Source organism: Mustelus asterias, chromosome 26 (genome assembly GCF_964213995.1).
Source record: "Mustelus asterias chromosome 26, sMusAst1.hap1.1, whole genome shotgun sequence".
Classification (NCBI taxonomy): Eukaryota; Metazoa; Chordata; class Chondrichthyes; order Carcharhiniformes; family Triakidae; genus Mustelus; species Mustelus asterias.
Window position 1 is genome coordinate 2,865,517 of NC_135826.1, and position 21,742 is coordinate 2,887,258.

The 21,742-nt window shown below is 51.7% G+C and overlaps 1 protein-coding gene across 1 annotated transcript in view; it reads left to right on the forward strand.

Annotated features, from left to right (window-relative positions):
• The window catches only part of LOC144479379 (epidermal growth factor receptor substrate 15-like 1), a 312,517-nt gene that overhangs the window by 122,946 nt on the left and 167,829 nt on the right, over positions 1-21,742 (forward strand). Inside the window, exons 4-10 of the mRNA XM_078197999.1 lie at positions 21-68; positions 152-247; positions 2,982-3,047; positions 4,191-4,316; positions 7,803-7,862; positions 10,668-10,898; positions 15,443-15,597. Of these exons, the coding sequence (XP_078054125.1) occupies positions 21-68; positions 152-247; positions 2,982-3,047; positions 4,191-4,316; positions 7,803-7,862; positions 10,668-10,898; positions 15,443-15,597 (782 nt within the window). The remainder of the gene's footprint in view (positions 1-20; positions 69-151; positions 248-2,981; positions 3,048-4,190; positions 4,317-7,802; positions 7,863-10,667; positions 10,899-15,442; positions 15,598-21,742) is intronic.

A 21,742-nucleotide genomic window follows, 5' to 3' on the forward strand; every position in this document is an offset into this window, starting at 1 on the left:
ATCTTTGTGTTTGTCTGCAGATTTGGGATTTGGCAGACCCTGAAGGCAAAGGCTATCTGGATAAACAGGTATGTGAGTCATGCTTTTATTAATTCTAATCTGTTGATTTTCACTAATTCCTCTCATACTTAACCCTCTCTTTACATTTTAGGGCTTTTATGTGGCTTTACGCCTGGTAGCGTGTGCACAGAATGGCCATGATGTTAACCTGAGCAGTCTAAATGTGACACTGCCACCGCCCAAATTTGTAAGTGTCTAAACCTCTAAACAAAATTCTAAATCAGTGTATGTTGACTGGTGTGTCATTAAAGGTGTGCAGTAGAACTCACAGTTGTTAATTCACTGCCTAACTTGATTTAACACAGCGGTATTTTCACCTGACTTGCCTTCATAAAGTTGCATGATTCCATCTGTGTTGATTTTCAACATAAACTCTAATGAGCATGCTAGTTTCCTTGCATTTTACTAAACTAGCCAAGTGAAACTGCTTGTTGTCAAGACCGGTGCTTATGATTGAAAATATGTCGAATAGAGCATTGTTTGTCGCTGCTTCGAGCAAAAGCTTACTTACACGCAGTATTACCATATTGGGTTAGTTGTTCCTTGAGGTTCAGCAATAGTGTGAGTGTAAAATATGAATATTCTGTGGAGGTAGAGTGGCATTTTCTTGTATGGAAGATCAGTGTACAAGAGCTGTCTGCTACTTGAAGATCTGTTTGGTTAACCAAACCAGGTTTTGCTGGGACCATCTTGGTTTTTCATGAAATATTCCACTGTCCTGACAATTTCCTTAAAGTTCAAAATTCCCGATTTTCACGTTTTCTCTTTTTTGTCAAATATTTACTAGGTCTGGGAGAGAAAACCTGAGAGAAGTTTTGTCCTTCCTGTAAACAACTATTACATCGGATTGCATTGCATGCAGTGCACTTGTTTTCCTCCCCCAATATCTCTATAATGCCTCCAAAGAATTGTCACTACCTTTTGACAGCTCCTTTGCTGATGACATCTTTTAGATGACGATGGAATAGGGTCACCGACTCTGTCTGGAGGTTTTTCAAAAGTTTATTTATTAGTGTCGCAAGTAGGCTTACATTAACACTGCAATGAAGAGTTACTGTGAAAATCCCCTAGTCACCACACTCTGGCGCCTGTTCAGGTACACTGAGGGAGAATTTACTAGGCCAATGTACTTAGCCAGCACGTCTTTCGGACCATGAGAGGAAATCGGAGCACCCGGAAGAAACCCATGCAGACGTGGGGAGATCGTGCAAATTCCACACAGACAGTGACCTAAGTAGGGAATCAAACCCAGGTCTCTGGCGCTGTGAGGCAGCAGTGCTAACACTGCCACCGTGCTGCCCAGGTATCCCAGGAGATGTCACCACATGACCCCTCACCTGCATCTGCCCTGCCTCCCTCTCGACTCTTACTATTGCCTACCCAACATGTCAATCATCACTGAGCCCTACCTATCCATGTCTTTTAATGTCCCCATTTTAAAAATCTGGTCTCCCTAGGATCAGTTGTGATATGTACTGGTGCTTTGTCATACAGCAGGATTAGTGTTGCACTTTAAGCCTTGGCTCAAGGATAGAACTTTGCCTGTGAGTGAGAAAGTCGTACAGAAAGATGAGTGAGAAAGCTCACTCCATGATCCACGCTGGCACTTTAGTGCATTACTAAAGGAGTGCTGCACTGTTGGAGGTACCATCTTTTGACCGTGACATTAAGCTAAAGCCCCAGCTGTCCTTTCAGCTGAATATAAAGATAGCATCCCCCAGTCTGAAGAAGAACAGGGGAGTTCTCTTAATGGCATAAGCAATGTTTTTACCTCAGCCAATCTCACAAAATCAGATTCTTTGGCCATTATCTCTTTTCTGTTTATGGGACACTGCTATGTGCAAATTGGTTACTGCATTTCCATCATTATATCTGTGACGATACTCAATGTAATGCACTGGGAGTGAAGCTTTGGGTCATGCTGCCATTTTGAGAAACCTTAAATCAATGCAAGTTTATATGTTTTGTCTCTCTCGATTTAATTCCTTTCTGTGTTGTGTGGCACAGGAGGATTAGTCATGGTGTGTAATAGTTGGTTGGGTACGAAAGGGGGAAAGTCAGTCATCGAGTGAAACAGCATAGAGGCCGTGTGACCCATTGTGCCAATGCCAGCTCTTTAAAAGAGCTATGAACCTCTTCCCACTCCCAAACCTCTTTCTCCATAGCTATTCAAATTTTCTCCCTTCAAGTATTTTTCCAATTAGCTTCTGAAGTTGTTATTCAATCAATTTCCAATCCATTCAGGTCACGCATTGCTGATCACAACAACTTGTGTGTAGAAAAAAAAGGCTTTGCTTGTATTGCTTCTGGTTCTTTTGTTAATTGCCTTAAGGTTTGTTGTCTGGTTCTCCACATAATTCTTTACACAATTAAAGTCCCTCTTTCTTGGGACTGTTCCAGTAGCCCTGTCTAAGATATTGACACCTTTACTAAGTGCACAGCCTAGAATTGAACACATGACTTGTGCTGAGACAAATGTTATACAAAAATTTAGTTGTGGCATGTACCAAATGAGAGGTGTGTACTTGTACCCTGTGCTTGTATTGGTGCTGTGTGCTGCAGGAGGATGCACCATGGTTGCGCTCTTTAACATGAGAGAATCAGTTCTGGTGTCTACTGGTGTTGTGTGGTGTAGTAGAACCAGTCGTGGTGCATTAGGTATGATAAGATTCGTTCTGAATTGTTGCGAGGCTTGTCAGTTCACTGGGTCAAATGTAATTTAGTAGTGTCCCAGGGAACTTACCCCAGTTTGTTTCCTAACTAAAAGTAATTGATGTAACAGAGTACAATTTGCAGTTCTCATTTTATAGCTGGTTTCCTTTAACATGTAAATATTTGTAGGTATAACTTATTCCAAGACTTCATTATTCAGAGCTTGTGTGTACTTCATTACTAATGAATTGCGCTTTATCTTTTGGCAGCATGACAGCAGTAGTCCCTCACTGATAGCACCTCCTCCCTCTTCGGACACACACTGGGCTGTAAGGGTGAGTTGGATAACTGACTTCATACAATCAAAATGGGTTAGGTTTCATCTCTGATAACTGTTTGAATTCAGCCTAGATTGGATGAATTGAGAGTCTCTGCTGTTATCGCCTTATGAACAATTTATTTGGATCGTCTTAATTCTAGTGAGAATCTGCTCACTTTCCAAAGCTGCCCTGATTTGTCACTAAATTGGCATTGTCCTAAGGGCACAAAGGAAATCGAGCAATGTTGCAATAATGCAATAGGTAATTCTCTTTTAAAGTTAGAGGGAGTAAAGGGAGTTTATTCTAGATCTAAGCATGTTCGACTTAGCCTGGGAATATGCAATCCTAATGTGGATCCTCATTTTTTTATGTTCCTGTCTTCTTGTGTAATGACAGTGGAAGGAGAAAGATAGTTGGAAATAAGAAACTGCTAATGCCCTTTCTAGAAGTGTGAAATGTATTTGAGACTTAGATAGACTTGATAAAGGATGAAATTTTGGGGGAAAAGAAATACTGGATGTGGATGAGAAAAACAAACTTTCTTCGACATTTTGAAACTTCAGGAAGAGATATGGGAGTTCCACTTAGTAATTGCAGGGGCCAGGGTTATCTATGGAAAGCAGAGCTGAGTGAGGCAATCTTAAACAGTAAAGAATAGAAAGAAACCAAACTTCCATGTCTCTTTGGAGGATGTAGAATTGACCATTGCTGTGTGATAGAAATAAATGTTTTCTGTAGTAGACTTGTGCTGTGAAGGAGATTGATTAACTTAGAGTGGAATCAGAAGCAACAGGATTGAATACTGATGGGAGTGGGCTATTGATATGACATTGGGCATTTGAAGGGAAAGTTAGATAATTATGAACTTTGGTGAAAGGCCACGGATGGCAAGTTGCTGATATATATCTGTGCTAGAGGTCCTGGAGGTGTTCACGGTAATATCAAGCAACTACCAAAATGTCTAAGAACAGAAGATCAAAAACATCATAAACCAGTGGGATGTCCATGCTAAGAACTATTGTAATTGTGAGACAGGTCAGAACTTTCAAGTCTAATGCTGGGGTGAATATTCACACAAGTCGTTTTCAAGACCAGTTTCATTGCCTTTTCAGAATCTCTAATAGAAAACAGTAACTAGTCTTGCCTCTCTCCCCACAGCCTGAAGAGCGAGCCAAATTTGATGGAATTTTTGAAAGCTTGACTCCCCTAAATGGCCTCCTTTCGGGTGACAAGGTCAAACCTGTGTTGATAAACTCAAACCTACCTTTGGATGTCTTGGGAAGGGTGAGCATGTTACATCCAAGCATATGGCTATTTTCAGCGCAAAACTGATTTTGAGATTTTGGCTGCTAAATCAAAAATGCTTGCAGTTTACATCAATAGACTTTTTTGTTCAAATACCAAGGCCAATTATTTAAACTGGAGCAGGTTAGTGAAACAGTACAGTTGTTGGACTGCGTGCAGCAGCAGAGCAGGGTATAAATCAAACAGCTGTAGTCCAACTCCCCATTCAGGACCTTATCCACTACATTGAAACTAATTCTGTATTTCCTTATTCAGTGCTCTCTCTAAGACTGGCTTTTGGAACCTTACTAATAAGGAATATTATGGAAGCTGTTGGGATAATGATGGATTTCAATCTCTTAACTTCTGAAGAACCAAAGTGAAATTAATAAACTTTGGAGTAATATATATCTTGAGTAGGAGTTTATCTAAACCTTATGAATTGCAGAGGCTAAATCTTTTCATCGTGGTTCACAGAAACAATTAGTTTTTTTGATGATCTGCATGCTTCAAATAAATTGATTTGTTCTTGAAGGGCTCAATTTGTTCCATGCAGTGGTCATAATGTTACAATAAACTGAACATTTACATTCTTTATCACTATTTCCAGCTTCTGTACCTTATAATCCCTTATTTTCTGAGTGATTTTTCTGCCAGACTACTTTTTCAGATCCTCTCTGTTCTTGTTCACTAATCCATTACTAATCCTTCAATATGCAACCAGTTTTTAAAAAAAGATACTATTAGGTCCAGAGTATCCAGTGTTATTGATGCTGAGATATAATAACACAAGCACTTTCGCTTATACTCAATCTGTGCAGCGCTACATCTCAAATAATGTTTTCAACCTCTCCCAGTGATATAAACCCATCAAGGAGCCCTAGCAAAACTGGAATCAATGGGTATCAGGAGGCAAACACTCCACTGGTTGGAGTCATACCTGATGCATAGCAAGATGGTTGTGGTTGTAGAGGGTCAGTCATCTCAACTGCAGGACATCTTTGCAGGAGTCCCTCAGGGTAGTGTCCTAGGCCCAACAATCTTCAGCTGCTTCATCAATGACCTTCCCTCTGTCATAAGGTCAGAAGTGGGCATGTTCGCCGATGATTGCATAATGTTCAGCACTGTTCGTGACTCCTCAGATACTGAAGCAGTCCATGTTCAAATGCAACGAGATCTGAACAATATCCAGACTTGGGCTGACAAGTGGCAAGTAACATTCGCGCCACACAAATGCCAGGCAATGACCATCACCAATAAGAGACACTCTAACCACTGCCCCTTAACATTCAATGGTGTCACCATCACTGAATCCCCCACTGTCAACATCCTTGGGGTTACCATTGACCAGAAACTCAACTGGACTCGCCACATAAACACAGTGGCCACAAGAGTAGGTCAGAGGCTAGGTACACTGAGGCGAGTAACTCACTTCCTGACTCCCAAAGCCTATCCAGTATCTACAAGGCACAAATCAGGAGTGTGATGGAATACTCCCCATTTGCTTGGATGGGTGCAGCTCCAACAACACTCAAGAAGCTTGACACCATCCAGGACAAAGCAGCCCGCTTGATTGGCACCACATCCACAAACATCCACTCCCTCCACCACCGACGCTCAGTAGCAGCAGTGTGTACTACCTACAAGGTGCACTGCAGCAATTCACCAAAGATCCTTAGACAGCACCTTCCAAACCCATGACCACTTCCATCTAGAAGGACAAGGGCAGCAGATACATGTGAACACCACCACCTGCAAGTTCCCCTCCAAGCCACTCACCATCCAGACTTGGAAATATATCGCTGTTCCCTCACAGTCGCTGGGTCAAAATCCTGGAATTCCCTCCCTAACAGCATTGTGGGTCAACCCACAGCACATGGACTGCAGCGATTCAAGAAGGCAGCTCACCCCCCACCTTCTCAAGGGCAACTAGGGATGGGCAATAAATGCTGGCCAGCCAACGACGCCCGTGTCCCACGAATGAATGAATAAAAATACATAAAACTCGACAGGTGCACCAAAATTGAGCGAGCACATATTTAGCTAACGAGAACAAGTATTTGGTCATTAATCTTTAACTTTAACCATAAGCATACTGCCTGTATATCCATAACATTGATTTATAAAATCAAATTTGTGAGGAATAAAGCCACTTCCATCCACCCCATTTCAATTTCTTACCCTTATCTATCAGATAGGTTTCTTGAACAAGAGATAGTTCCCAGACTGCCCATCTTTGGTAGAATTTTTACTCTTTTTAACAAGTCCCAGTAGAGGAAACCACATATACTTTTTGAACTAAAGCTCACTAAAAGGAAGAGATTTATATATACAAGTGTGACTGCATGAATCTGAGGCCCTGGTCATACAGGCAAAACTTGAAGTCAGGTTGAAGGGACAAAAAAGAGGATCTGAAGTTCCAGAATTGAAGGCAAACAGTTTGACATCCTCCACTATGGTAGGAGGCACAGTGATTTTACCCCACAAACCCTTCTGTAGGTGAATGGAAAATGGGACTTCCCTTCCGAAAATGCTCATATACGTCATAACTCCGGAAAGTGAGCTAATAGAGTCCAGAAACACAGCCTCACAAAAATACCTCAGTCTATCTGCAATTTGACCATTCCAATATTAAATCAGAGTGCTATAAATCATCCTGAGAAGAGTAGCAGAAGGAAAAGATAATGCCTCAAATATATTTAAACCAGTAACTGCTGGTATCTAACAAATTTATATTTCTCGTTACCATATCTGTCACAGTTCAGATTGGTGAGAAGAACTATTGATTCTTGAGTTAAATATTCTGATTTGCTGAAATATCTAATTATAATGGATGAAAAATATCACTTCTAGTTACGAACCAACTGCCATGAGAAACCAGCCCTAAAAAGTGTTTTGCTTGTTTCCTCAAAATCATCTTTGAGTGACTAATAACATTGATAATATAAATAAACCTGATCTTACTGGGCAAAATGATAAACTCACCCGTTCAGTCAGCCATTCTACATGAAAGATATTTCAGGCTTGAACTCAGTATTGTCCATTGTGTTCCTGAAGCTTGCCTAACTGAAGAACCAGAGAGATAAAATGGACATGCCTCTCCAGAAGAACTTCCTGAAGGTATTTGTAATGTCAAATGGCTAACATTATGAGTGAGTTTAATGTTTTGGCATTCATTGCACTATATTTAGCTATGAAGTGTGGACAACCACATGACAAAATTTCCAAAATGCATGGGTGTCACTATTGAGCCACAGCTCAATATAGCCTTGGATTGTTAGCTGTGACTCGGTTTAATACTAGGTATGAGAGTGGGGATTACAAAGAAGAATTCATGAAATTCTCAATCGTGATTGAGTGCTTTTATCAATATTGAACATAGTTGACATCTTGGCTGTGCGCATCTGTCTTGGATTCATTTAACCAAAACCCCCTTACTTGGCTGAGGCTGTTTAACTCCTTGGTTTTAATTTTTATTCCCATTAGGTTTGGGACCTTAGTGATGTTGATAAGGATGGCCACCTGGACAGAGATGAGTTTGCTGTGGTAAGTCTTATACTACCTTTGGTTGCAAGAGGACACAGAGTGTCGAGGATCAAAATATTGGTTTGAAATCCAGGACCTGAATTTTGAGAGTCACTGTGCAACTGAACCAATTTGAATGAAAATTTGTTCACAGAAACACATAACTCTCTCCGCTTTTTTGCCATTTTTTTCTCCTTTGTTTGGTTAGTCACATACTTGCCTCTATCAGTGGACTGTGGAAGTTCACTTAATTTACACAGACCCTTCAACTCATTGATGAGGCAGTGCAGGATTGTCAAAGGTTGTGGATTGGAATTTGCTCCTACTGGCGACCGAATGGCATTAGCCACTTTTTGGATTTCGGCTTGCCTGTAGACCTTCTGTCAACTTTTTCACTGGAAGTTCCTGTCAGCCAACCATTCAAAAAGTGCAGCACTCTCTGCAGGAAATCTGGCCAGCGACTGTGCCTCCTTAACCAATCAGTTTGAAGAAACAGGTTGTGTCGGTAAAAATATCGAATTAAATGTGGAATAGGGTATAGAAAGTGAAAATGAAAGAAATGGATTGGATTAGGAGCGAATGATTTAAAAAAAAAAGACAACATTTAAATAAAGGTTAATCTGCAATTTATGTTTTAAAATCTCAAACAATTATTAAAGTTGAAGAAATGAGAGACAGTACACATCAAGTTAGTTTTCAGTTCCAGAAAAGGTTGCTTGGTAATAAGCAAGATTTAGCACTGTGTTTTAAGGATACATGCACTAGAGATGACAAGGCCTCATTTTTCTGGCGAATTGTATATTTGAGGTAAGTCAAGGAATTTCATGCTGTTCTTTCTCCTCTTCTTTTTACAGTGCCCCTTGCTCCCCGCATTTTTGTTGTAACCACACTCCCCACACACTTTTAAAAAATCACCTTCCCTCCCACATTTTGCTCTGCCCTCCCGGGTTGCTCTGCCCTTCTTTACTCTGTGACTCCCATCTCTTTTCCTTGGAGCCCACTCTTTTACACTCTTCCCTCCCCCATCTCCCATTTACTCCAATTACTATTGTCTCTACATTCCCTGATTTGTTGGTGCTGTTTGATGCCCGGGGGTGTGGTTGACTTGCATACTGTTAGTACATGCATCTGAAACCTATTGGAATGCATGCCTTTCTGTTAGTACCAGAATGATCTACGTTTAGTGTTGGTCTTGGTTTTCCCCAAAGTTTGGGAAATCTCATACTATGATTAGGATGTTGCACTTCGTGGAATATTGTTGAGGATGGAGCCAGGCATGCAGAAAAGGAATACAGTTGCTCAGGAAGGATCTCCTGATCACCTGTGTTTTGAGGGAGACTGGATAAGGTAAATGCTTTGAAGATTAATCTATCACATGTAAGATCTGGGATTGACTGATATAGTCATCAGTGTATTGGAGTTAAGGGAGGGAACCCAAGTCAGCCTGGAATAAGCAATGTTCTAAGTATCTCACAAAAAGGTCTATGTGGGTGTCTATCGAAACACCTTTTTTTTGGAAGAAATGAATCGAGTTAAAGGAGAAGTTGTTTAATGTGAGAGGGTGCTGGTGAATGGAGATAAGTTGGACCTTTGTATATCATAGATCATAGAATCATAGAAACCCTACAGTGCAGAAGGAGGCCATTCGGCCCATCGAGTCTGCACCGACCACAATCCCACTCAGGCCCTACCCCCACATATTTACCCGCTAATCCCTCTAACCTATGCATCCCAGGACTCTAAGGGGCAATTTTTAACCTGGCCAATCAACCTAACCCGCACATCTTTGGACTGTGGGAGGAAACCGGAGCACCCGGAGGAAACCCACGCAGACACGAGGAGAATGTGCAAACTCCACACAGACAGTGACCCGAGCCGGGAATATGGAAGAAGGAGAGTCCTAAGTTTGCCCTAGTGGAAGAGGGAGATGTAGAAAGATTGGACATCCATGGTGAAGAGGCAACGGTTAGGGTCAGGAAATTGAAAACTGTTGAAGTGACACATATTGGAATAGTTTTGGATATAGGTGGGAAGAGACTGGACAAGGGGAGAACACATAAGGGTGATGGGAAGAAATCAGTTCAGTAGGGCAGGAACAGGCTGAAACAAAGGATCTACCAGGGGAGTCCTGTTTGTGGAGCTTGAGAAGCAGGTAGAGTGAGGGAGAATATTGGAGATGGATGGAGGAGGAGGATTCATGACCAAAGAATTGAATATAGAGGTGAAGACAACGGAAAAAGACCTCAGCATTATATCAAACTTGAAATTCATTGAGGTGGGATGTAAAGGCCTGAAGCTAAGGCAAGCCAGAGGGTATCCTGAATACACAGGAAGGGTGTGATTAGAAGAAGGGATAGGGGCAGAGGGAAGTAGAAAGGAAGAATGATCTGGAGGGGCATTGGCAAGGAAATGAGAGTTTATTTTATTGGTGATAGTTTAAGTTCCTATGATGTAGTATTACTTGGCATTAAACTGTTCCATTTTGAAAGGATATGGGGCTGGTGTGGAAGATGGATATATTGTTCCTGAAGTTGGGATACAGACAGGTTGTCGGATGACATTGGGGAATCTTTACTCAGGCTCTGCTTGATTCTAAAGCGCCCTATTCCGAGAGCCAAAGGTGGGAAAGAGTTTAATTTCCCAATGTGACTTTCCTTGCCTTCAGTTTGATTTTAAAAAAAAGGTTACTAACTGATCTCTTGTAATTACAGACACAGAGACTATTAGGAATAATTAAAAGGAGCATTCAGATTACACAAGTGGAACTACCTCTGCTGCTGAAATGTGCACACAGAGTGACTAACTCCTTTACTGTTTTATTTGCAGGCGATGCATCTTGTTTACAGAGCTTTGGAAAAGGAGCCAGTTCCCTCTGTTCTGCCACCTGCGCTTCTGCCACCATCCAAGAGGAAGAAGCAAGGGCCAGCACTTGCTGGTTCTGTACCAGTGCTACCCGCCAGCCCTCCACCTAAAGATAGCCTGCGATCTACTCCTTCACATGGCAGTATTAACAGTTTAAATAGCGCGGGCAGCATCTCTCCAAAGCACATTAAACAGGTGATGAGATGGGAATCACTGTACATCTTGCTAAGATAACCTGCATTGTCACAGCTCAGTCTCTGATGAGAGAATATACGAGAGTAGCTCAGCGATTTGTCTATTCTTTCTGCCCTTTATTCAGTCTCTTCAATCCCAACAGCATAGTTAAGAATTGGAATCTTATTTCTTTGGAATTTGGTTGGATGTTTGATCCTTGTTGCTCTAGTCTTTCACATTGGGTTCTCTATGTAATATACCTGCATGCTGTCTTCCTCCTGAAGGTTGAGCTGTTGCTGCAGTGCTATAATTAGTGTACATGTGACTGGTAGTTAACATTTGGTCAGTCTTGAGCTTTGAGTTCATTTGAAACCTTTGTATGGAACTAAAAAATACACTTGCCAAAGAATCAGTATTCATGAATATAAATTGTTCTTCCCTTTACTGTTGGTTCATTTTATGTAGTGCAGGATGCGTGCAAAATGAAAAGCTTCGATGGTATGTCTGCTTTTACCAGCAATATTTTGTTTTCATCCCTTTTCTTGATTGTTTGTTTATTCACAAAATGTAGTGTTTAATGTCTGCCCCTTAGCTGCCAAGCAAGAAGTCTCACAACACCAGGTTAAAGTCCAACAGGTTTATTTGGTAGCAAATACCATTAGCTTTCAGAGCGCTGCTCCTTCGTCAGGTGAGTGGGAGATCTGTTCACAAACAGGGCATATAAAGACACAAACTCAATTTACAGAATAATGATTGGAATATGAGTCTTTACAGCTAATCAAGTCTTAAAGGTACAGACAATGTGAGTGGAGAGAGCATTAAGCACAGGTTAAAGAGGTGTGTATTGTCTCGAGACAGGACAGTTAGTGAGATTTTGCAAGCCCAGGCAAGTCGTGGGGGTTACAGATAGTGTGACATGAACCCAAGATCCCAGTTGAGGCCGTCCTCATGTGTGCAGAACTTGGTTATCAGTCTCTGCTCAGCGACTCTGCGATGTCGTGTGTCGTGAAGGCCGCCTTGGAGAATGCATACCCGAAGCTCAGAGGCCGAATGCCCGTGACTGCTGAAGTATTCCCCAACAGGAAGAGAGCACTCTTGCCTGGTGATTGTTGAGCGGTGTTCATTCATCCGTTGTCGTAGCATCTGCATGGTCTCCCCAATGTACCATGCCTCGGGACATCCTTTCCTGCAGCGTATCAGGTAGACAACGTTGGCCGAGTTGCAAGTGTATGTACTGTGTACCTGGTGGATGGTGTTCTCACGTGAGATGATGGCATCCGTGTCGATGATCCGGCATGTCTTGCAGAGGTTGCTGTGGCAGGGTTGTGTGGTGTCGTGGTCACTGTTCTCCTGAAGGCTGGGTAGTTTGCTGCGGACAATGGTCTGTTTGAGGTTGTGCGGTTGTTTGAAGGCAAGAAGTGGGGGTGTGGGGATGGCCTTGGCGAGATGGTCGTCTTCATCAATGACATGTTGAAGGCTCCGGAGGAGATGTCGTAGCTTCTCCGCTCCGGGAAAGTACTGGACGACAAAGGGTACTCTGTCCAGCGTGTCCGTCTTCTGAGGAGGTCGGTGCGGTTTTTCACTGTGGCACGTCGGAACTGTCAATCGATGAGTCGAGCGCCATATCCTGTTCTTATGAGGGCATCTTTCAGCGTCTGGTGGTGTCTGTTGCGATCCTCGTCATCTGAGCAGATCCTGTGTATACGGAGGGCTTGTCCGTAGGGGATGGCTTCTTTAACGTGTTTAGGGTGGAAGCTGGAGAAGTGGAGCATCGTGAGGTTATCCGTGGGCTTGCGGTACAGTGAGGTGCTGAGGTGACCGTCCTTAATGGAGATGCGTGTGTCCAAGAATGCAACTGATTCCGGAGAGTAGTCCATGGTGAGTCTGATGATGGGATGGAACTTGTTGATGTCGTCATATAGTTGTTTCAGTGATTGTTCACCATGACTCCAAAGGAAGAAAATGTAATCGATGTATCCAGTGTATAGCATCGGTTGAAGGCTCTGTACGGTGAAGAAGTCTTGTTCGAACTGTGCATGAAGATGTTGGCATATTGAGGTGCGAATTTGGTCCCCATGGCTGTTCCGTGTGTCTGGATGAAGAACTGGTTGTTGAAGGTGAAGACATTGTGGTCCAGGATGAAGTGGATGAAGCGGTACATACTCTTGCAACTCGGCCAACGTTGTCTACCTGATACGCTGCAGGAAAGGATGTCCCGAGGCATGGTACATTGGGGAAACCATGCAGACGCTACGACAAAGGATGAATGAACACTGCTCGACAATCACCAGGCAAGACTGTTCTCTTCCTGTTGGGGAACACTTCAGCGGTCAAGGGCATTCGGCCTCTGATCTTCGGGTAAGCGTTCTCCAAGGCAGCCTTCACGACACACGACACCGCAGAGTCGCTGAGCAGAGACTGATGGCCAAGTTCTGCACACACGAGGACGGCCTCAACTGGGATCTTGGGTTCATGTCACACTATCTGTAACCCCCACGACTTGCCTGGACTTGCAAAATCTCACTAGCTGTCCTGTCTGGAGACAATACACATCTCTTTAACCTGTGCTTAATGCTCTCTCCACTCACATTGTCTGTACCTTTAAAACTTGATTAGCTGTAAAGACTCGCATTCCAATCATTATTCTGTAAATTGAGTTTGTGTCTGTATATGCCCTTTTTGTGAACCGATCTCCCACTCACCTGACGAAGGAGCAGCACTCCGAAAGCTAGTGGCTTTTGCTACCAAATAAACCTGTTGGACTTTAACCTGGTGTTGTGAGACTTCTTACTGTGTTTACCCCAGTCCAACACTGACATTTCCACACCTTAGCTACCAACCCAGTGTCCCAGCACTATCTTTTTGTAAGTGTTGTAAGTACTTAATTAACAATGTCCTTCCCTTGTGCGTCTTAACAATATTAACACCCCATTAACATCAGACACAGATGGGTGTGTCCGGTGTTTCAGGGCCTGCTCTCGTTAAAGTAGCAGTAGAATCCGCAGCTTGAATATTGACAATATCTGTTGGAAGGCTTTGTGAACGATTTCTTTTGCAGGTTTTACTTCTCGTTGGTTGTCCACCTCAGTCAGAAGACTGAGCTTAGGCACTTTATGATGGTGGGCATTTCTAATAGTCTGTAATTGAATAAAATTGAACTGAGTGACTTCCTCCTGTTCCATCCTTTTATATGCTTTAATCCCCAATGCCCAGTTGCAGTGAGGCTATGGATAGTTGCTAAGCCAGTTGTATAATTTGGTTATCACTCCTGCAGTGTAAGGAGTCAGTATTGTATTCTTGGGAATAACTATGCTGGAATTTATAACGAGGTAGCAACATGGCTTGGCTGCATTTTGCTGTTCAAACAAATGAAACATTATGATCTCAATACAATGGCTTTCAATACTGATTTGTTCCAAAATTGATTATCATTATCACTTTGTTATTTTCTTCAGGTACTTAACAGGGCCTTATGGCAATTTGCCTCCAAGACTTTGCCAATATTGTTCTGAAGTCTGCATGTCACAATTGTTAATATAGTCATTCTTCTTTCCAAATCCTCTACCCTTCCTAGCTCTATAATCTCCTCCAGCCTCAGATTGTCAGCAGTCCTCCAATTCAGAACTGATTTTAATCGCTCCACTGTTGCCCACTGTGCCTTTAGCCGTCATAGAACCAGTACAGCACAAGGAAACCATTCGGCCTATTGAGTCTATGCTGACTCTCTCTAGACCAATCCAGATGGTCCCATTCCTGTGTTCTGTCCCTTTGGTCCTGCAAGTTTATTTCCCTCAAGTGCCCATCCAATTTCCTTTTGAAATCATTTATTGTCTCTGATTACACTATCCTCGTAGACAGTGAGTTTCAGATCATTGCTACTCGTTGTGTAGAAAGTTCTTGCTCACATACATATGTATTGCACATATTTTGATAAATATATGCATTTCTACAGTGCCTTTCACACCAGCGAGCACTTTACAGCCAATCAAGTACTTTTGAAGCATAGTCACTAGTCACTGTTGTAATGTAGGAAGTGCAGCAGGCAATTTGCATATAACAAGATGCCACAAACAGTGTGAAAATGGCTAGATAATCTACTTCTTGTGATGTTGATTGAGGGTGCAAATATTGGCTGGGACATCAGGGATAACTTCCTGAGGGTAATATGCCTTGGGATCTTTTATATCCACCTGAGAAGGTCTTATTTTAGCATCTCATTTGAAATCTCAATCCTCTGTCAGTTCAGCACGCCCTCGGTACTTTCGCAATTTGCTCAGCCTCTCAACATAGGACAACTTGAATCTTTGCTGTGCAACCTCCAATACAAGTACATCCGTCCTTAAATATGAAGACCAAAGTTGTACATAGCGTTCCAGATGTGGTTTCACCAAAGCCCTGGTCAATTGTAGCAAGACCCCTTTATTTTGCACCACATTTGGTTCAGTTAATGAATAAAGTCAGCGCTGTTCTCCAGGCTCTGATGGACTTGTCATCCTTTATACTATGTTACTTTAATGTACTGATATTGCAATTGCAATGACCTGGAAAAATCTTGTTTGTTGCAGCCAGTAAACTGGGTTGTGCCATCTAATGACAAGATGCGGTATGATGATATCTTCCTCAAAATAGACTTGGATATGGATGGATATGTCAGTGGCTTGGAAGTCAAAGATATCTTCATGCAATCTGCACTTCATCAGAACCTCTTGGCTCATATATGGTAAGAGTTGTAGAATTTGCATGCCGAGTATTTCAGCTAATAGATTGTGAGAGTAGTCAGTATTTGGGATATCTTTGCTCATAAATGACATCTGGCTGTTATCCAAGAAAACTGAAGTCATTCTTGCCTTCTTTCAGTGCTGTCGCCTCCTAACATCTATCTTGTGCTGATAGCAGTACTGGTTAAAGCAAAATAACCCAATCTTAATTCATCAGATTTCAGTAATCTTCTGATCTGCAGCCTTGGTGATGGTTGCTAAATATGCTAAACTGAGTCCATTGTGTTAATGTGCTAATATCACGAGACTGTCAATTATTCTGGAATGTCAATACGAAGTGCCTCCTGTGAGTTGATTGCTGACATAAGAGAGCTGAACATGCAGGGCAGCATGTTTGCAATTTCCAAGCCAGAAGTGGGGAAAGTTTTTCACACAGAGGGTGGTGAGTGTCTGGAACAAGCTGCCAGAGGTAGTAGTCGAGGCGGGTACAATTTTGTCTTTTAAAACGTATTTAGACAGTTACATGGGTAAGATGGGTACAGAGGGATGTGGGCCAAATGCGGGCAATTGGGACGAGCTTAGGGGTTTTAAAAAAAAAAGGCGGCATGGACAAGTTGGGCCGAAGAGCCTGTTTCCATGCTGTAAACCTGTATGAATCGAAGTGGTTAGTTGTGTACAGGTGGGTAAGTGACACTTACAAATTGTTCTCCGAGGATTTAAACCCATGTTCTGACCAAAGATAAATTACCTTCAGGTTAACCAATGATAACACCCTATATTTTACATCAGTGGAATGAATCAGAGAGTTAATCAGCTCCTCAAACCTGTTCTACCATTTAGTTAGACTATCACATTTTCACAGAATTGTTACGGCTCAGATGGAGGTCATTTGACCCATTGTATCGACACTGGCTCTCCAAACGAGCATCTTGATTTAATTCCATCCTCCGACCTTTTTCCTGAACCTCTGCGCATTGTTTCTATTCAAGTACTCACCTAATGTGCTCTAGAATGCCTCAATTGAATCTGCCTCCACCACACTTCCATGCAGAGCATTCCAGAATCCAACCACTCGCTGTGTGGAAAAGTTCTTTTCCACATCACATTTGTTTCCTTTGCATATTGCTTTAAATCTGTGCCCTCTTATTCTGGATCATTGAGGAGTGGGAATAGTTTCTGCCCATCTGTTCTGTGCAGCCCCTCATGATTTTGAACATCTCCTTTAAATCTCTTCTTGGCCGCCTTCTCTCCAAGGAAAACAGTTCCAATCTATTCTCACAACTGAAGTTTCTCATGCCTGGAACCATTCTCATAATCCTTTTCTGCACTCTCTCCAATTGGTTCACATCCTTCCTATAGTATGGCGCTCTGATCTGTATGCAATATCCCCCTCCTCCCCCCTCCTCCCCCTTCCTCCCCCTCCCCCCTTCCTCCCCCCTTCCTCCCCCTCCCTCCCTACCCGCTCCCCACCCCCTGCCCCCCTTCGTTCCCCCCTTCCCCACCCCTTCCCCACCCCTTCCGCCCTTCCCCACCCCATCCGCCCTTCCCCACCCCTTCCGCCCTTCCCCACCCCTTCCCCCCTTCCCCACCCCTTCCCCCCTTCCCCACCCCTTCCCCCCTTCCACACCCCTTCCCCCCTTCCCCACCCCTTCCCCCCTTCCCCACCCCTTCCCCCCTTCCCCACCCCTTCCCCCCTTCCCCACCCCTTCCCCCCCTTCCCCACCCCTTCCCCCCTTCCCCCATCACCTCCTTCCCCCCTCACTTCCTTCCCCCCTCATCCCCTTCCCTCCCCTCACCCCCCCCTCCCCTTCCCCCCCCCTCCCCTCCCCCCCTCCCTTCCCCCCTCCCCGCATCCCCCCTTCCCCCCCACTCTCCCCTCCTCCCCCCCTCCCACCTTCCCCAGCTCCCCCCGCTCCCCCCCGCTGCCCCCTCTCCCCCTCCCCCCGCTCCCCCTCCCTCGGCTCCCCCTCTCCCCCGCACCCACACCCCCCCTGCTCCCCCTCCCCCCCCCCCCCCACTCCCCCTCCCCCCCGCTCCCCCTCCCCCCCGCTCCCCCTCCCCCCCGCTCCCCCTCCCCCCCGCTCCCCCTCCCCCCCGCTCCCCCTCCCCCCCGCTCCCCCTCCCCCCCGGTCCCCCCTCCCCCCCGGTCCACCTCCCCCCCGCTCCCGCTCCCCCCGCTCCCCCTCCCCCTGCCCCCGCTCCCCCTCCCCCGCTCCCCCTCCCCCGCTCCCCCCGCTCCACCCTCTCCCCCCTCCCCCCGCTCCCCCCTCCCCCCGCTCCCCCCTCCCCCACCCCGCTCCCCCTCCCCGCTCCCCCCTCCCCCCGCTCCCCGCTCCCCCTCCCCCCGCTCCCCCTCCCCCCGCTCCCCCTCCCCCCGCTCCCCCTCCCCCCCGCTCCCCCTCCCCCCGCTCCCCCTCCCCCCGCTCCCCCTCCCCCCGCTCCCCCTGCCCCCCGCTCCCCCTGCCCCCCGCTCCCCCTGCCCCCCGCTCCCCCTGCCCCCCGCTCCCCCTGCCCCCCGCTCCCCCTGCCCCCCGCTCCCCCTGCCCCCCGCTCCCCCTGCCCCCCGCTCCCCCTGCCCCCTGCCCCCCGCTCCCCCTGCCCCCCGCTCCCCCTGCCCCCCGCTCCCCCTGCCCCCCGCTCCCCCTGCCCCCCGCTCCCCCTGCGGCCCGCTCCCCCTCCGCCCCGCTCCCCCTCCGCCCCGCTCCCCCTCCGCCCCGCTCCCCCTCCGCCCCGCTCCCCCTCCGCCCCGCTCCCCCTCCGCCCCGCTCCCCCTCCGCCCCGCTCCCCCTCCGCCCCGCTCCCCCTCCGCCCCGCTCCCCCCCGCCCCGCTCCCCTCCGCCCCGCTCCCCCTCCGCCCCGCTCCCCCTCCGCCCCGCTCCCCCTCCGCCCCGCTCCCCCTCCGCCCCGCTCCCCCTCCGCCCCGCTCCCCCTCCGCCCCGCTCCCCCTCCGCCCCGCTCCCCCTCCGCCCCGCTCCCCCTCCGCCCCGCTCCCCCTCCGCCCCGCTCCCCCTCCGCCCCGCTCCCCCTCCGCCCCGCTCCCCCTCCGCCCCGCTCCCCCTCCGCCCCGCTCCCCCTCCGCCCCGCTCCCCCTCCGCCCCGCTCCCCCTCCGCCCCGCTCCCCCTCCGCCCCGCTCCCCCTCCGCCCCGCTCCCCCTCCGCCCCGCTCCCCTCCGCCCCGCTCCCCCTCCGCCCCGCTCCCCCTCCGCCCCGCTCCCCCTCCGCCCCGCTCCCCCTCCGCCCCGCTCCCCCTCCGCCCCGCTCCCCCTCCGCCCCGCTCCCCCTCCGCCCCGCTCCCCCTCCGCCCCGCTCCCCCTCCGCCCCGCTCCCCCTCCGCCCCGCTCCCCCTCCGCCCCGCTCCCCCTCCGCCCCCGCTCCCCCTCCGCCCCGCTCCCCCTCCGCCCCGCTCCCCCTCCGCCCCGCTCCCCCTCCGCCCCGCTCCCCCTCCGCCCCGCTCCCCCTCCGCCCCGCTCCCCCTCCGCCCCGCTCCCCCTCCGCCCCGCTCCCCCTCCGCCCCGCTCCCCCTCCGCCCCGCTCCCCCTCCGCCCCGCTCCCCCTCCGCCCCGCTCCCCCTGCCCCCCGCTCCCCCTGCCCCCCGCTCCCCCTGCCCCCCGCTCCCCCTGCCCCCCGCTCCCCCTGCCCCCCGCTCCCCCTCCCGCCCCGCTCCCCCTCCGCCCCGCTCCCCCTCCGCCCCGCTCCCCCTCCGCCCCGCTCCCCCTCCGCCCCGCTCCCCCTCCGCCCCGCTCCCCCTCCGCCCCGCTCCCCCTCCGCCCCGCTCCCCCTCCGCCCCGCTCCCCCTCCGCCCCGCTCCCCCTCCGCCCCGCTCCCCCTCCGCCCCGCTCCCCCTCCGCCCCGCTCCCCCTCCGCCCCGCTCCCCCTCCCCCGCACCCCCCCGCACCCCTCCCCCTGCACCCCCTCCCCCCCGCACCCCCTCCCCCCCGCACCCCCTCCCCCATGCCCCCCGCTCCCCCTCCCCCCGCTCCCCCTGCCCCCCGCTCCCCCTGCCCCCCGCTCCCCCTGCCCCCGCTCCCCCTGCCCCCCTGCCCCCCCTGCCCCCCGCTCCCCCTGCCCCCCGCTCCCCCTGCCCCCCGCTCCCCCTGCCCCCCGCTCCCCCTGCCCCCCGCTCCCCCTGCCCCCCGCTGCGTCTGCCCCCGCTCCCCCTGCCCCCCGCTCCCCCCCCGCTCCCCCTGCCCCCCGCTCCCCCTGCCCCCCCTGCCCCCCTGCCCCCCTGCCCCCGCTCCCCCTGCCCCCCCGCTCCCCCTGCCCCCCGCTCCCCCTGCCCCCCGCTCCCCCTGCCCCCCGCTCCCCCTGCCCCCCGCTCCCCTGCCCCCCGCTCCCCTGCCCCCCGCTCCCCCTGCCCCCCGCTCCCCCTGCCCCCCGCTCCCCCTGCCCCCCGCTCCCCCTGCCCCCCGCTCCCCCTGCCCCCCGCTCCCCCCCCGCTCCCCCTGCCCCCCGCTCCCCCTGCCCCCCCGTCCCCCTGCCCCCCGCTCCCCCTGCCCCCCGCTCCCCCTGCCCCCCGCTCCCCCTGCCCCCCGCTCCCCCTGCCCCCCGCTCCCCCTGCCCCCCGCTCCCCCTGCCCCACGCTCCCCCTGCCCCCCGCTCCCCCTGCCCCCGCTCCCCCTGCCCCCCGCTCCCCCTGCCCCCCGCTCCCCCTGCCCCCCGCTCCCCCTGCCCCCCGCTCCCCTGCCCCCCGCTCCCCCTGCCCCCCGCTCCCCCTGCCCCCCGCTCCCCCTGCCCCCCGCTCCCCCTGCCCCCCGCTCCCCCTGCCCCCCGCTCCCCCTGCCCCCCGCTCCCCCTGCCCCCCGCTCCCCCTGCCCCCCGCTCCCCCTGCCCCCCGCTCCCCCTGCCCCCCGCTCCCCGCTCCCCCTGCCCCCCGCTCCCCCTGCCCCCCGCTCCCCCTGCCCCCCGCTCCCCCTGCCCCCGCTCCCCCTGCCCCCCGCTCCCCCTGCCCCCCGCTCCCCCTGCCCCCCGCTCCCCCTGCCCCCCGCTCCCCCTGCCCCCCGCTCCCCCTGCCCCCCGCTCCCCCTGCGCCCCCCTCCCCCTCCGCCCCCCTCCCCCTCCGCCCCCTCCCCCTCCGCCCCGCTCCCCCTCCGTCCCGCTCCCCCTCCGCCCCGCTCCCCCTCCGCCCCGCTCCCCCTCCGCCCCGCTCCCCCTCCGCCCCGCTCCCCTCCGCCCCGCTCCCCCTCCGCCCCGCTCCCCCTCCGCCCCGCTCCCCCTCCGCCCCGCTCCCCCTCCGCCCCGCTCCCCCTCCGCCCCCTCCCCCTCCGCCCCGCTCCCCCTCCGCCCCGCTCCCCCTCCGCCCCGCTCCCCCTCCGCCCGCTCCCCCCCGCTCCCCCTTCCCCCCCCGCTCCCCCTTCCCCCCCGCTCCCCCTTCCCCCCCGCTCCCCCTTCCCCCCCGCTCCCCCTTCCCCCCCGCACCCCCTTCCCCCCCCCTCCCCCTTCCCCCCCGCTCCCCCTTCCCCCTCGCTCCCCCTTCCCCCCCGCTCCCCCTTCCCCCCCCGCTCCCCCTTCCCCCCCGCTCCCCCTTCCCCCCCTCTCCCCCTTCCCCCCCGCTCCCCCTTCCCCCCCGCTCCCCCTTCCCCCCCGCTCCCCCTTCCCCCCGCTCCCCCTTCCCCCCCGCTCCCCCTCCCCCCCCGCTCCCCCTTCCCCCCGCTCCCCCTTCCCCCCGCTCCCCCTCCCCCCCGCTCCCCCTCCCCCCGCTCCCCCTCCCCCCCGCTCCCCCTCCCCACCGCTCCCCCTCCCCCCCGCTCCCCCTCCCCCCGCTCCCCCTCCTCCCCGCTCCCCCTCCTCCCCGCTCCCCCTCCTCCCCGCTCCCCCTCCTCCCCGCTCCACCTCCCCCCGCTCCCCCTCCCCCTCCCCCCCTCTTCCCCTCCCCCCCGCTCCCCCACCCCCCGCTCCCCCTCCTCCCCGCTCCCCCTCCTCCCCGCTCCCCCTCCTCCCCGCTCCCCCGCCCCCCTCTCCCCCTCCCCCCGCCCCCCGCTCCCCCTGCCCCCCGCTCCCCCTGCCCCCCGCTCCCCCTGCCCCCCGCTCCCCTGCCCCCTGCTCCCCCTCCCCCCTCCCCCCCCGCACCCCCTCCCCCCCGCTCCCCCTCCCCCCCGCTCCCCCTCCCCCCCCGCTCCCCCTCCCCCCCGCTCCCCCTCCCCCCGCTCC